Here is a 16,470-nt window from a genome sequence, read left to right on the forward strand (position 1 = left end):
GCTGGTGTTAGAAAGGGGACATGAACCTCCCTGGTTATGTGCCACAAGTATAGCACCAGTGATAATACACTTTCATTTATTGTGCAAATTACTTATTTGCAAATGTTTTTAAAGGTCACAATGCCTTACGTGAGCTACAAAGGCAGAGGGTATTCAAAAAATGTACTTCAAACATTATATTTTGAGACAGGTATAATTTGTATGTTTAGAATCTGCAGGTCATGCTTGAAGTGCAGTGTATGTGTTGTATTATCAATGGTACAGTCCTTACTGAGTAAACTGTATTTAAAATCTGAGATCAACATTCATTACACAGGACTAAGACTGCAATTATGTTTCTTGACTATAATGAGCAGAGAGTTTTTTTGGGTTAGCCTGCTATATCTGGAAATTCACTAAGATTCCAAATGATAGGTTGTCAGGGTAGAGTTTGAAATGTAGAGAAAGAGGCAACACCTTGAGGGAGGAGCTCAGAGAGAGTGCACCCCGAAAGATCTTGGACAGAATGAGTTCTAAAAAAGATAACTCAACTAGAAAGAGAAATCTGTTGAATGAGAAGCAGCAGAGACTCACATAAGATACTCAAAGCATTTTTGTATCTGAGCTGAAGCTTTCAGTCGCACAAGAGCTTCAGCGGTGGGTATAAACGAATATGAACCTGAAAGAGTTTGTTAAGTGGGCAGATATGAGAAGCTGTAAAAATGACAAAAGAATCACTGCTTAGGAAGACTCTGAAAGAAGCCCATTGCCATCCAACTTAGAATGAGGGACATAGTGAAAGAGAAACCACAAGGTCCAAATTGTTGTGGTGTCATGAAGTCAAAGTGAAACCTCTCCTTGGTGGCCAGTAGTGGTGTTTGAGAGGTTGAGTTGGATGGGAAGGTCTTCGGTCAGTTATTGGGCCGAGCAGTGCTTTACCCCGACATGTACCTCCTTCTCTGCACTACGTCAAGTTAAACACCACAGTGAGAACTTTACCTGTGTCGGCCTCCACAAGGGAGGCCCTGGCCTCCAAGTTGTCCTTGTAGTCGTAGGAAGAGAGAGGGAAGGCGTTGGTTTTCACTTTGACAGAGAGGCAGCCACTTCGGTCCGTCTGTAGGTTAATGAAAGCATTGAACGGATCAGAACGCACGCTATCTTGAACTTCATATTTCATTCACTGTGTCTGGTTATACAGAGCTTTATTTCTCACCAAGAGACTTTGTAATCAAACAAAAATGGACCTAAGTATCTAAAATGTTCATTCCTAAGCAGTGTCATTCAGGCAGGAGCAAGAGGCAAGGCTGATGTGTGAATTTTAGCTATTGCAACATTAGCCTATTGGATTTTCTTAAACCGGTGATATATTATCTTGAAGGAGTATGTATTGTTGTATTTTTAGGTCTCGCCTGAGACAGCACATGTGCTGTCACTTGAGAGACATTTTGCAGCCCGCCTATTGCTTACCATTGGTTGGCTTCATTGTAACTCTCATTTCCTTGCTTATCTTTGGTCAAGGCATGTCGGCTTCACTTCTCCCTTGTCCCTCCACTGGAGCCAATGTACTGCTTCTTTTCAGCGCCCAATGTCCATCCGATGCTCATGCACTTTCCGATTTTAGTTGTTGCACTGTGTGCACAAGACTGCATTTGTTTGCAGGCTGTCTCCCCCTGCTCACCCTCCATGTAGTTGTTGCTCTAATGGTGTTGCTGCTTGCCCCATCACTTTTTGCCCTGTTGGCATTGTTGCCCAATCGTTCTTGATCCATTGGCATTGTTGCCTTGTCGTTTCTTGCCCTATTGTTGTTTGCCCTGTCACTCTACATCCCACATTTTTGCTTGCACCGTAACCCCCAACTTTCCCTTGCGTTGCTTGTTCTGCCCCTTTGCTCATGCTTGCCCACGACTTCACCTCCCTCACACGTTTGCAGTGCAGCATGGTTAAAATTAAAAATAATAAAACCAATGACTTGGCCAGCATTGACCAATTCATAGTGCTTTTTAAAAAGCTTTCAGCCATGCAGCACAGCAAACCGCTGATGTACAACATGGCAAAAAAGAAATTGCCAAAACCTATAGATCCTGCATAGGCGAGAACTATTAACTTTGCCAATGATCGTTAGGGCAGGCAAAATTACAATCGCTGAATGTCCAAAGTTGAGCAGTAGTAGCACAGGCCATCAGTTGAGATTGTGCAATGGCACAGGGAAGAGGAAGAAGCAGCTAATTTCGAAACTGGGCAGCCTCAACTCCCTCACACCATCTACTCCAGAATGCTAAAGAGATGACGAGATACTGTGAGTTTGTGTTTTTTTAGGGGTGGGCGGCAAACTCCACTCTGTCGGCAGAGTTCACTGAGTTTTGCCACTCAGCACTCCACTTGGACCACGGAGTTTGGCAAAAACTCTGCCAACTGCCGGTGGAGCGGAGTTTACAACCGGGTGTGGCTTATGTGTGCGTGATCGCTTTTGTAAACTTAATTTTCCAGCTTGTTACTTTGTTTTTTGTTATGTTGGTTGGAATTGCTTTTGGTTCTCTTTCTGTGTCCCCTCATGTACCCCTATCACTTTTGGCAGACTATTGGGCTTGTATTCCTGACCCCTGGGAGACACAGCTCACTCATGTAACTATACCGCCCAAAGAGTCTTAACCACCTAGGGAGCAGTTGTGGAGTTTTTGCACCCTACCGAAAGACCTGCCTCAAGGAGCACCACAGGGGAGACGGTGCGCCTGAGGGGTCAGTGACAGCTACCCAAAGTGTGGGCACCTCTCTGAGCCTGAGGATTGTTTGCCCACGGCAGGTTCGGGTATGATGCCGGTGCACCGCTTCGTCAGTGCTGGAAGATGAAGAAGACCCAGGAGTGTGACTTGTATTTGGAGACCTTTGCCCTGTAACCCTTTTTGCCAGGATCAGCATGGGGGCAGAGGCCGGGTTCCACTACCTGCAAAAGGCATTTTTGATATTGCTGTGGACTGCTATGTCAGTTCCTCCTGCCTATGCTCAATTACATCAGGTAAGTGCCTTGCTTTGCTGGCCTTTTCTTTTTGGTTGCCATACTGGCAGTGCCATGGTGAGGATTACCTCTCAAACGCTGCTGTTGACAGCTGGCTCACCAGGGACATCTGTTTTGGAGACATGAGATTTTCACAGAGTAAATGAATGGTCTTTCCCCCCTCCATGTGGTGTTTCCAGAAGTCTCTGCTGGATGTATGTCGTTACAACGCATGCTTTTTCCATGCATGCCTTTACAACGCAGGTCGTTACAACGACTTGCGTTGGGGGGCACTGGATAGTGAATAGTTTAATTTATTATTCCAACTCCAGTCCCCGTGGATAGTAGGGAAGGTTTTGGATAATAAATTAAACTATTCCCTATCCTACAGCGCCCTCCAGCGCAAGTCGTTGTAACAACTTGCGTTGTAAATCCTGCGTTGTAAAGGTACTGCGTGGAAAAAGTTTCGTTGTAAAGGATGTTTCCCGTCTCTGCTCTGCCCACTTATTAAGCGTCTAGGTTGCAGAAGACGCAGCTGGCCTCATATGTACTTCGTGGGTTCAGCAGCAATTCGAATGCATTTGGCTATTACCCTTGTAAGGGGTATGGTGTAGACCCGGAGCACTGGCTTCTGGCTCAGCGCGCCACTTCCCGGACTTCTTTTGGCTCCCAGCATCCAGGCCAGTGTCAGGGAATCGGGATATTGACTCCGCGCAACAGCTGACCCTGTCTGTACCTTGGCTGCATTTTGTTACAGCAGGGCAATAGCAGCCACGGCCCGTGGAGGGAGTTGAGGTGGGGCAGAAAGGCGGGGCGGGGAGGGGCAGGGTGGGGGTTGCTAAAAACCGGAATATGGATAATTGGAGGTAAGTAAACAATTTAATAAATAAAACGAATTTCGTAGTGCGCCCTGCATCGCAAAATGCAGTTCCACTGACATAATCAAAGCTCCATAAATCAGAGTAGGAGCCCTTGCAAACTGTGGGTTACACTTACCTGATTGCAGAGTCTTTCAAGAATTGGTCTTCATGTATGGATTTACCTTCTTGATGCATGACCTGTGGATATTTTGCAGGCAGTTGTTCTTTGTAATTTCCTGTATTTTCCTGTCTCTGTAGCAGTTTGTCCAACCCTAAACTGAGGTTCCATATAACACAACTGGAAGGCATTTACTTTTATGCAATGTTGTGATTTTTGTGAGGGGTTTGCTACCTATCTTTTTGGCAAAGTTGTGCACCGCTCAAGTGGCTCTTATAAATTTTACTTTAGCAGTTTTCAAGTTGGTGTCCAATCTCCTCTCAGTGAAAACAGCATGCCAAGGTAACTAAAGATTTCTACTTCATGTCGTTTTTGACCCTGAACATAATGACAGTTCCCCCTTTTTAATCTTTTACCAGAAACCTTGGTACACAGTTTGATTAGTTTGAGTTTTAGATCCATAAAGGCTACAATCTATCAATTGCTGCAGACCATTTACCATCCTAGATAAAAGCACAGCGTCACTTGCGTATAATAAAATTGTAGTGTGACGGGTGACCCACTCTAGGTGTGTCAGCTTTTATGCTCTGCAGGAGGCCGTCCACTCAATTAATATACAGTGAGAACAAAAGCAGTGCAAGGATACATCCTTGCCTAGTGCCACGTGTTTCTCTGGGCCAGATTCACAGAACTAACTTAAGACAAAATCCTAAACTTAATACCATTTTGGTTTTCACAGAAGGTACTTACTCTATTTGGTATTCACAGAAGGCACTTACTCATTTCAGTATTCACAGAACTTAGGAGTCCTAACTTTAAGACTCCTAAATGCCTTCTGTGAATACCGAAAGTCTTAAAGTTAGGATTTTTCTCAGTTTAGGAGTTCTAAAGTTAGGAGTCCTAACTTTACTACTCCAAAATTGAGAAAAATCCTAACTTTAAGACTTTCGGTATTCACAGAAGGCATTTAGGAGTCCTAAAGTTAGGACTCCTAACTTCTGTGAATATCGAAATGAGCAAGTGCCTTCTGTGAATACACAGGAAACCACAGACTGCACTATTGGAGCTCTGACACTTACTTATATTAAAGTCTCCAACCCAAAGGTACACAAAATTTTAGCCCATCTTATTAGCAAGTATCTCTAGTTCTTCACCTAGTTCCAGAACGATCATATTATGCGTATTGTTAAAAACATTATTATACACATTTCTTAAAATAACCTCATACTTTTGATCAATTACTAAATATGCCAGCTAGAAGTCTGGAGATTTGTTTGAGAATATCTTGGTAACAATGGGCGATAGATTTGAGATTAGAATCACCATTCCACCTTTGGGTCTCCCATAGGCCAAGGGTGTGGCAGGGGTAAGTATACAAACCAAACCATCTAAATGGAAATCCTCCCTGAGCCAGGTTTCCTGAAGACATATTAGATGGGAAGACTTTATGGTGTTTAACAAATCCATGTTGTTCAATTTAGATTTTACACCTGCTACATCGGAGACCTGTGATTCTGTTCCCTCTTCACAAAAGCCTTGCTCATTCATATCCTTCTGTCAATCTTGATCATCTAATTGAGTCAGGGCAAAACTCTTTGATGTGGCAATAGAGAATATAGGTTTGTAATTCTGTGCCTGATACCTGCTGCCCTGTCTCTCTAAAGGCTGATCAGCTCTTTCTGCGTAGTGATCTAGAGCCACAGTCATTGATCTGTCTTGCTAATAGGGACCGTAAAAATATTCTAGTGGTAGATCTACTACTTTGTTCATTCAAGGGGTCATTGTGTGAGGCACGGCAGTAATAGTTCAACCATACATGGCCTTCTAAAGTTTACTATTATGCAGTCCCCAGTTGTCTCTTTCGAGTGAGCTTCCAGCCATGGCGTCCTCCTTACACACACTTCCTCCAGTGTCAGGTCCCCCAACCATCCAGAATTTATTTTCATCCAGTGCACTGTCTTGTTCTTCAGTGTTGTATAATCCTCTCTATCTACTTTTAAGAGAACAGGGACATATTTTAAAATAATGAAAAAAGGGGTACACTCAGGGGGTAGTTGTGGGTAACCTCTAGAGGGCATTTTACTTTCCCATGTTCTATTTCTGGCACACCTAGATTTCCAGTATCATTGTGTAATTGAGCCTAATGGTTGGTTAGGTGGTTGCGGGCTACGGAGGCTGAAGTTGTTTCTTTACCCCTGCCAAATGACCTCATTGTGCCCCGTCCCTCCAGCTGACCTGCATGCGACCCAGGTTTATGTTGGTCAAAAGGAGGCCCACAATATCTTTATTACCTGTCCCCTGCATTCAAGCGCATCTTTAAATACTGATATTTGGGCCTCGATGGCATCTAGAGACGTCTGAGTAAGAGGAAACGTTCTTGCTTGATTACTCCTATAAGGCAGTCTTTGCTTTTCTCAAGAACTAGGTCCATAAGACTTTGGTCAGGGATACAAGATTCTATATCTCCACCTGTAGATTTTGATGTAGAAGCAGCAACATTTACCACCCCTTCGTTAACTGCAGTGGCCTGCCTCTGTGGGCATGCCTGCATACATTTGGGCTCTTATCTTTGGCTTTAACTTGGATTCAGCCCATAGACTTTTTTCTCAATGTTGGGCTTTTACCTGGGCCCTCGGTTTCTGAGTCCTCAGCTGATTTAGACATGATAATTAAGTCATTTGCAGGAGTCAAAGTCAAGGCTTGAGGATCTTCCTGGTTGGGCAAAATACCAAATGGGGCAGTACCAAGGCCCACGGAAACCACCCCTAGGGCTCATTCCAGCATGCAGTTGATCGCTGTGCGTTCGCAGGGGACACAGGGCAGGGATTCCTCCCTTTACCTCTCTTTTGACCATAATCAACCAGTTCGGCATGCAGCAAACAAGAAAACAATTTCCCCAGGTGTGATAATTACATCAGACATTAAATAGTTGTATGCAAACAATGTCCAAGGGAAAGTCGCTTTTAAAGGCCCATAGTCCCATTCCTTCGGGAGGGAAGGAGGAATAAAAACTGTGAGGGTGGAGACAGACCACCAGATGGTTGATGTCAGAGGAGAGGGGGGCAGTATCCTACAGTTTCGGATGGGTGCAGATGGGTCTGGGATTTGCCCAGGCTTGTCCTGTGCGCATCCTGCACAGCAGGTGAAGAATAGGTGCTTTAAGGAGCATCAGGCAGCCAGAGGCGGCTGAGAACTGGCCTCTTCTCCGTGATCCTGGGTAATGTGGGAAATGCAGTCCAACTCCGGGTACCCAGCCAAGAAGCAGTACCCCAGCGTCCTGTGCTGTGGGTGAAGAATAGGCGCGTTATAGCGCATCAGGCAGTGGGAAATGGCTATGAATTGGTCCCTCCACCGTAATCTTGGGTAATGTGGAATATGCAGTCCAACTCCGGGTGCCCAGCCAAGAAGCAGCAACACAGCAGCCCACTCCTGGAAGTGTTGAGCTCCAGAGCTTTCAGTGGGACAAACCTCAAATCCAGGCTGGGTCGCTGATTGATGTCGCCAGCATGAATCTCGACGTTGGGTCGGTCACCAGATGGAGCTTTTTCCAAAAGTTGTTCCAGGAGTCTGGAACTTCTTCCTGAAGTTCTTCTTGTGGGTTCAAAGTGTCCAAATCATCAATCCAAGGGTCCAGAAGCTCTAAGATGGTCCTTGGGTTATTGGGACTTCAATTCCCACAATGCACCTGCCAAATCCTTAAAAGTCCACTGGATGCCCTTCAAACTGGGGACTTTTTGGTGGAGATGATGCAGGTGGGCTCTGTTAACCTGTAGCTTGCAGGCATTCCACTCCGTAATCCTTGTGAAGCTAGGCAAAGTCCTTAGGGCAGTAGTACCAGATTATGCAGCAGGTGCAGTCCTTCAGAATGCAGTCCTTTGGGTGCAGATCAGGGTTTCAGCAGGGCAGTCCTCCTTCTCCTTGTGTTTCAGGAGCTAGATCTGAGTTGCTTGGCAATGCTTCCATATTTATTCAGCGTTTCTGAGTGTCAAGAAGGGGGCACTCCTGACCAATAGGATGCAGGGTGCCACCGTCAGGTATGACCACTCGCTCCAAAGTGTGGTATATTCTTGTCCCAAAAAGCACTATTCTTCCAAAATCCAAAATGGAGAAACTCTCTCCTGGAGGGTTAGATCTCACTAAACCAACCCACTGGTGTGGCTACGATTCTCTAACACTCCCCTTCCAGCCCCATCACTCATCTAATTACAGGACCTCTTGTGAGGCTTGGGGCGCAGGATGTGGGGGTGAGCCTGAGCTGTCCTGATGTGTCATTCTCCCTTGGAAGACAAGTCTGGCTACTCTACCTCATCCTACCTTTTGCTTCTGCAGCCGTAGTTCTCCACCCACGGGAAATCCTTTGTCTCTCTAGCTGGCCACTTCATATCTCATTAAGACAGCTTGGCTCGGCCTGGCAGAGGCTGACCAACCAGGAGAGGGCAGTTGGAAGGCATAACTAGTATAACTTCTACTCTGTAATAGTTATTATAACTCTATCAGTGTCAAGTTGTTGGATTTATCATAACTATAATTTTGATTCTTTGAATGATATTTCTTGCTCGGTCCTGTCAATAATTATACTTAGATATTCCCATGTTAGCCTATGGAGATAGTTTTCTAAAATGGGGGAAACTACATTGGCAGTGATTCCCTCACCAGGGCGTATAAAATATATTTTATAATGTCCCTGCTTGTAGTTACAAGGCAAACTACTCAGGGACACATATGGGAAAAACTTACGGGTGACTAATATATAAATATAAGGTCGTTTGAGACTCTGGACACACCTTTAAATCCAAAGTCATATCAATTTAATGTAAAGGCAGCCTGAAAGGCAGTTTTTCCTTTAAAATGACAGCAAGCAACACAGTAGTGCACACTTAAGTGTATTAAGTCTTCTGGGCCTCTAACCCTACATGCACTATTATATATTAGGAACTTACAGCTAGTTTGTCAGTACCAATTGTAATTACACCTAATTACCATACTTTTAATCAGAGCCCTGGGTCTGGTTAGCAGAGCCCAAGGCGAAGTCAGAGTCAGAAAACCAGCACCTAGTAGTCAGTCAGTCATTCATCTTTGTTTGGCTTAACCAGCCATAAAAGAATACAAAAGACATTCAATGCATCTGAAACACCGACATCTGATGCTGGCCAGGACCAATTAACAATACTCTAACGTTATTTTCTTTACTAAAATTCATCCGCTGGGTCAAGCAAAGTGGCTTCAAGTGTCAATATTCAATAGTTAAACAGACCATGCCAATTCCTAAATTAAGGTGCTTTTCTAGTGACATGTATGGCAGCTGAGTACACCACCAGAATTTCCCGGTTAATTCAAATCCGTAACCTTAAAATGTGCACATTTTTTAAAAATACCATCAAACAAAGATCCAACTTGATTTCAATTTCAGGTTCCATTAAAATTTTCAGGTACATTATCGTCCAATTTGAACAATATGTTAAAAGATAAATTATAAAAAATACCGAGAGAAGAACTGATTCCAAATTTACAAACCGGTTTTAGAAAGGGAGAATTAACTCTCACCAGTTTGATTTTATTGACATTATTAGGCAAAAGAGCAAAATGTAGGAAACAAATATTGTACATCTGTTTCATAGACTTAAAAGCCGCGTTTGATTCTGTCCCCAGAAACATTCTTTGGTTGAAGGTAATGAATTGGGGCATATCAGACACACTTTTAAAAATGATCAAATTATTATACTCCGGTACCTGGGTGCAGATCAAAATTGGCGACGTTAGACATACGACCCGTCACCTTGAAACTAATGTCGGCTTGAAACAAGGGTGTGTTTTGGCTCCTTGTCTTTTTAATCTTTTTATGTCTGATCTCCCAGCCCATTTTCTGTGTTGGGCAAAGAGATCAAACACTTACAGTACGCGGATGACACCAGCTTATTAAGCCAAACTGTTATAGGGTTAAAAAGATTAATAAATTCCTTTATCATATATGTCACACAAAATGGTTTAACAATTAATACAAAAAAATAATAATAATGACAATTGGAAAAGATAACCCGGGCGTAAAGGAATGGAATATTAATGGTTTGGCTATAAAATGTGTAAAAACATATAAATATTTGGGAATCACATTTGATGATGGTTTGTCATTAGGCGGCATTTTAATAATCTAGAGGCCAAAGGTACTTCGCTTGCATTTGCCTTTAGAAAACTGAGGGATAAGTTATCATGCCCTAATTACGACCACTTGCTGAAGGTCATGAGAGCAAAGCTAATTCCATCCTTGGACTATGGTTCAATAATCTTTCGAGGCAAGGATGCGAAACTGCTTGATGACATAGAAGCAAGGACGTATAAATCAGTTTTCAGGGTTCCCAGACAGATTTCTCTTGCCAATTTAAGACTGGAATTTGGTCTGAGGAAACAGCTATTGGTCCGACAATCATCGTATTTAAAAACTTTATTGGTGCTATCTGGAGCCGAAGAGGGCACGTTAGCAAATGTGTGCTGGCTTGAGATTTTGACGAGTGAATATTCGAGTAGTTGGCAGGATTATTTAACTAAGTGTATGTGCAATTTTGAATGCCCAAATTTAGTAGATGAAGTGAGCAGTAAAATGGTGTATAAAAAATCAATTAACCAAACTGTTCCTCTACTGTCTGAAATAACAGATAAAGACGAATTGAGGAAAAAAAATCACTTCTGGTCCATAGTTAACTCTTTTGATAAATTGTTAGTCCAACCTTATTTGCTTTTTCATTTAAAACCGCTGATTAAATATAAATTCATGCTACTAAGGTTTGGCATCTATCCAACTAAAGACGGAACCCCAAAATGGGAGAATAAATGGTCATTGAAAATTTGTAGGCTTTGTGGGCTGTGTGATGAAACCTTACAGCACATTGTAACCTTATGTCCACAAATGTTACAGGAGCGAAAGACTGTTCTAAAGCCTATTTTTAAAGAATTGGGAGTTAGAACTTGTAGGACTGCAACTATATTCTGTTTGCGAGGTGTCAATACTCGCATTATACACCAATTTGTTAAGTTTATCCTGATAGCGAAAAATTATTAACGTAGAGCTGACATTTGAAGCAATTAATATATCCGTTATGGTAATGATATAATGATTTCAATTGCTTTTAGGGAGTAGGTGGGCTATTTTATTGTATTTTTAAGTCATTCTGAATTTGTGTAAAATTTGCATAATTTATGTTGTAGTTTACCCTTTGTAATGTTGTATTTTAAAGGTAATCTCATAACTGTCGATGGCACTTTAAGTATAATCAATTTCTATGATCCTAGAGGTCAGCACATGTGCAGTTTATTTCTGGTAGGAGCATTGTATATTTTTCAACTAATACAGTCATTCGTAACTTTTTGCTGCTACCCTAAGGCACTTTAGCTCTGTCGTGGAAAATCAAATGCACTTTTTTTTCAGCTGCTAATTGTTACTGACAGTCTGTAAAAATTGTCATTAACTGTATTTTTCTTTTGAGGCTAATTGTTATTGAAAAACTGTTAATATTTGCTGGTAGCACAATGCACTTTAGTCTGGGTGCCGCGAACACAACGCACTGTATTCTGTTGCGGTTAACTGTTATTGATAAATGAGAAAAAAACGGTTAATATTTGCTGCTAGCATAATGCACTTTAGTCTTGGTGCTGTAATTACAATGCACTTTTTTTTGCTATTGGATAATGGAAAATAGTTAAACTAATGTTGATCATCTCATGTTAAGGCATTGTATCTGTATATGTTCACTCAGATTTTGTTTTAGATATGTACTTTTTTTTATAATGATTTTAAGTAATCAACAAATAAATTCATTTACTTACTTACTTACTTACTCATAAAAAATACCAAGGTCATGCGACTCTTTGTATATGATTAATTCGGAGAGAATGCTCAGGGTGTTATTACTCATATCTTTTTCTGATGGCCAATGATGCTTTTATATAGTTGGCTTCCGCAATACAAATATCAGGGGTGGCCAGTGAATTCAAAAATGTAAAACGATAAGTATATGTACAAAGATGAATTTTCTTTAGCAGTGGTCTTAAAAATGTACTCTGTGGTGTTTTATATAAAGTGCACAATGAGATAAAGTGTAAAGTGCTTTGACTTGTCAAGTTATCACATGGGCAGGGTGAGAGGTCGTTAGCCCAACCACTCTGGCGTGGAAATGCCAGTAGCAAATGCACGTTGCCTAGGGGAAATCTAGTTAAATAAAATCTAATCTGGAGATTGGTAGTAAATGTTAAATAATATTGCATTTGGGGAGGGGACAAGTACATGGGAGCAATCTCATCTTGGCGGTGATAACGCACGTCTACCCTTGAGTGTAAAGCCTCTTTGATGGCACCTTTGGCGTTCAAAGGGATGCTTTCAGGGATATCGTAGAACTGCCTCCGTCCAATTTCATAAAATGTATCTTTCACAAAATGAAGCCATGGTATTTTTAGTGCACTGGCCAAGTTTTTACAATCTTTTATTATTTCTCGAGAGAATGCTAGTTCTTCAAAAAACCACCTTTTCACCCATAGTAATAAAGGGGCACACAATATGCGTTCTTCTATATGTTCTATCCCCAATTCATCATGACATAGGCAATTAGGGGCGCTGTTAGGCATCATCAAAAGCCTTTTCGTGAATTTATTTTCTACGACTTGTACCGTATGTTACAATCGAAAGGCACTTAGTAGTCAAAATGGGGGCACAAAGTGGGGGGACCCCGCAAACAGGTCCTGATTTCTCATACATTCATTGGATATGAATATCACCTCTTTGACCCCAATGACAATAAATGAATGTGAGCCTCGTCTTGGTCACAGTTGCACACGCTTGATGTGAGTCTCATGTCTTGGAGCACAGCCTCACTCGCATGGTTCAGATCCCATACTTCAGTGCACAATCTCACATGTTTGGTGTTCCTCCCACACAAGGGTTGTATGTCAGAATTCTATGTATAAATATTCTCCTATAATAATATAGTAGTCAGAATATCAGCTGTTAACATATTTTAACAGTACACAAAGGTAAGTATAGTTGTACTATTCTTAGCTCTACATTCAGAGCCTCTGAAAATATATACATTGTCAATGTACAAGCTAAAAACATGTAACATGACATAGCAAAACATAGCGCCATAAGATAACATGACATAACATACCATACCATAGCATAAATTAACATAACATCACAATGTTTCCCATGGATGGCATTATGTCGTCCACTGATTGTTACGCATCCCCAACAGATCCCTCCATCAGCCCCTTCTCCTCCCAACAAATAAACTCTTACCTGGCCTTGGAACTCCTGGCAGATGTCAGCGGGTCTCTCTTCCTGCCAGTAGTAGCTGGCAGCCTTCAGGCATAAAGTGCCACTGACAAAGCCTGAGACTGGCCTCCTGTAGTTATACCTGCCATGGAAGGGAAGAGGAATGAAGGATGGATGTAGCATGGGGGTCTCTCAGAGGTGGGCCTTGCTTTGTGACTCCAGCCATTGCTGTGTTTTGGAAGTTCTAGAATTTATACTGGCTGCTTAGCCTTCTGTGTTTCTATTGTTCTATGAACTGAAAACATAAAATAACATCATTCAGCTAATGATTTCTAGGTTACTTTTCCAGTTAGAGACATTCATTCCCAACAGCTTTGGCATAAAAATATGTAGGCTTCAAAAAATTTGAAAGACTTCCAAAGTTTTAGGCATGGGATATTATTTTGTTTCCTGTCCAAAAAAGATAAACTGAAACTACAGTGACTTTTAATGGCCAAGAAGACTTAAAGTCTCTCTGGAATCTCCTTGAGTGTCATAGTATTGTTCTCCACTGGATGTCACTTCTAACTTGGTAACATACTTTGGTGGGTTACTGGTGTTTTTATTGCTTCACTTTTTCCGCTTCCTTCAAGGCAACGGGCACTGCTGCCCCATGTGTCTTTTCTCTACTCAGAACCTCCACCAGTGTCATACTTAGGATGAGTACTTTTATTTATTTTTTATAGAGTTTTATATAGCGCAAACTTGACAGAAATCGGGTATCAGAGCGCATTACATAGCACTAGTTGCGTTACATGAGGACACATTCTGGCCACATTCAGGCATCAGGAGATTAAGTGATTTGCCCTGAATCACAGGATGTTGAGCATCGTTGCCGAGACTCGAACCCAGTTCCCCAGATTCGAGGTCGACTGCCCTAGCCGTTAGGCCAACTCCTCTCCCCAAAGCACTGGATATTCATCCCTCACTAGTCATTCTGTTTATTATTCTGGGAGCCACATAAAATTCAACCCGTGCCCATTCACACTCACCTGCCACAGACTCCGAAGTGGAAACTGTCATCGTCCAGGGTGATAACCTGAGGAAGCGTGGTGATGACCTCAAACTTTGGAAACGCTATTGGAGGCATACGAGTAAAAATAAAAAATTAAATGAAGGGGGCAATAGTCATCAACAGCATCTCTAACTCAAGGTAATGGCAGACATTTAGGGGCATATCTAGGAGCCCCTTGCAGCACTGGAGTGTCACTATGCGTGGCGCTCTGGCGGCACAAAATACAATTTCATCTCTATGAGGCCACGTAAAGCCCCTATTTGTGGCTATGAATGGCCTCATAGATGTGGAGTAAGGCAAGGCAGCGCAAATCGCGGGAGACATTCCATGGGCATTGCAATGGGCTCACACAACACCCATGGGTTTTGACATTTCCACAAAATTAGTAGAACATGTATACCTGGGGAAGCGCCAACATCTTACTCCTCCTGAAGTGATGCCTAAAGCAGTGAAATATCTTTATTTCTCCTTGTTTTTTCCTCTTCTATGTTGCAAACATCGAAAGATGAAAAGGCCTCTTAGGATTGTTTCCTGCATAAAAACAATCCTGCCGACAACACAGGCACCCTTGCACCATGTTACAAGGGTGCCTGCATTTGCGCTCGGCTGCTGAAATGGCAACAGCGCATTATTATTTGAATGTTACTTTTGACGTATTTATTCACAATGTTTAGGCTAATTTGTGCTTCATGTATTATTTGAAAATTATGTATTTAATGCATATGTATACGTAAAATTAAAACTAAAAATAAAGTTGGGGTTCTGAATTATTTAGTTGTAGACTAACCAAATGTAGGCATATTCTACAGTGTTTGTTGAAGTGGAGTAAGAATAGTACATCAGATACATAAACTTTCTCCAATGTTCGTGGGCCTGGAGTTGGAATAGTAAATATTACTCTCCCATAATGTATGCATTTCCACCAGTGGTTCTTGTTTTGGACTTACATTAGCAAATATTATCTCCAAAACAAAATTCGTTTTCTAATGGTTTAGGAATTGTAATTAATATATGTTATGTCAGATGTTTTGGGATTTAATTTTATATTGATTTGTTGTTGCTCCTTGATGCTTTCACTTATTCCACATTTATTATTTTAATAAAGAATGTAGAAAAATTCAGAAATTAATATATTTTCTTTTTAAATATATTTAATGCTTGTGTTACTATTGTGTATGTGTTTTGGTGACCAAAAGACAATGGATTTAACCCAGAGCTCTTTGACTGGGGATGAATGTATGATTCATTCAGCATTCTGTCCATCATTTCTTTGCATGGCACTTCACGCCCTAAGTTAGACAGGTATGCCCAGTCCTGGGTCCTGTGCTCTCCATGCCTGGCTGATGAGGGGTGAAACCCTGAAACCGGTCCCAGGATGCTTGTTTCCAGTCCAAGGAGGACCTGGCCTGGCAGTTTGGGCTGTACAGTTTCCATGGGGGTTAGGGGGGGCAGTGTCAGACTGATTTGCATATATCTGACTTTGAACTGGAATGGCATGGGGAGTTAGAAAACAATGGATTTAGGCCCAGATTTCTGTACTGGGGTGAATGTTTGACATTCTTCAATATTCTGTCCATCAATTGTTCTTTTTGCATTTGTTACCCTGAGTGGGACGAGTATGTCCAGACATGGGTCATGTGCTCCATGTAAAGACTTAAGGCAACAGGAATAATACAATTGCATTGTAATATGCATAATGAACAAAAACAATTAAAAGAAAGAACCAACAATTACTATTTTTATCAAGCAAGTACAAAATATCTGTTATTAATGATCACAAAAGTAATAAGTTAACCCATTCATGCTATCCCAATCATATCAGCAATCATACCAACATTCATATTCCACCTCAAAATTGTAAATTAAATTAAAAACAATTTGGAAACATTGATAACGACAATGATTTGATGATAATGACAATAGTTTAATGGCTGATTTTGACATTCATGAAGGAACAATGTGGCACAAATGCAATCGACTGTTTTGCACAACAGTCGATTGAATTAATAAACAAAAGATATGTTGTACTTGCTCGATAAAAATAGCAATTGTTGGTTCTTTCTTTAAATTGTTTTTGTTCATTATGCATATTACAATGTGATTGTATTATTCCTGTTGCCTTAAGTCTTTACATTGAATTACTGAGCCCTGTCTTAAGGAACCCTTACCCTATTAGCAGGGGGCCTCTTTCTGTACATTATATGGGTC

The 16,470-nt window shown here is 41.5% G+C and overlaps 1 protein-coding gene across 1 annotated transcript in view; it reads right to left on the bottom strand.

Moving 5' to 3' along the window:
• LOC147706522 (alpha-2-macroglobulin-like protein 1) overlaps positions 1-16,470 on the bottom strand; it is a 290,022-nt gene that overhangs the window by 173,242 nt on the left and 100,310 nt on the right. Inside the window, exons 7-9 of the mRNA XM_086932987.1 lie at positions 14,240-14,324; positions 13,233-13,350; positions 979-1,093 (exon numbers count right to left, since the gene is read on the bottom strand). Of these exons, the coding sequence (XP_086789113.1) occupies positions 979-1,093; positions 13,233-13,350; positions 14,240-14,324 (318 nt within the window). The remainder of the gene's footprint in view (positions 1-978; positions 1,094-13,232; positions 13,351-14,239; positions 14,325-16,470) is intronic.

Source organism: Lissotriton vulgaris, chromosome 7 (assembly GCF_964263255.1).
Source record: "Lissotriton vulgaris chromosome 7, aLisVul1.2, whole genome shotgun sequence".
NCBI lineage: Eukaryota > Metazoa > Chordata > Amphibia > Caudata > Salamandridae > Lissotriton > Lissotriton vulgaris.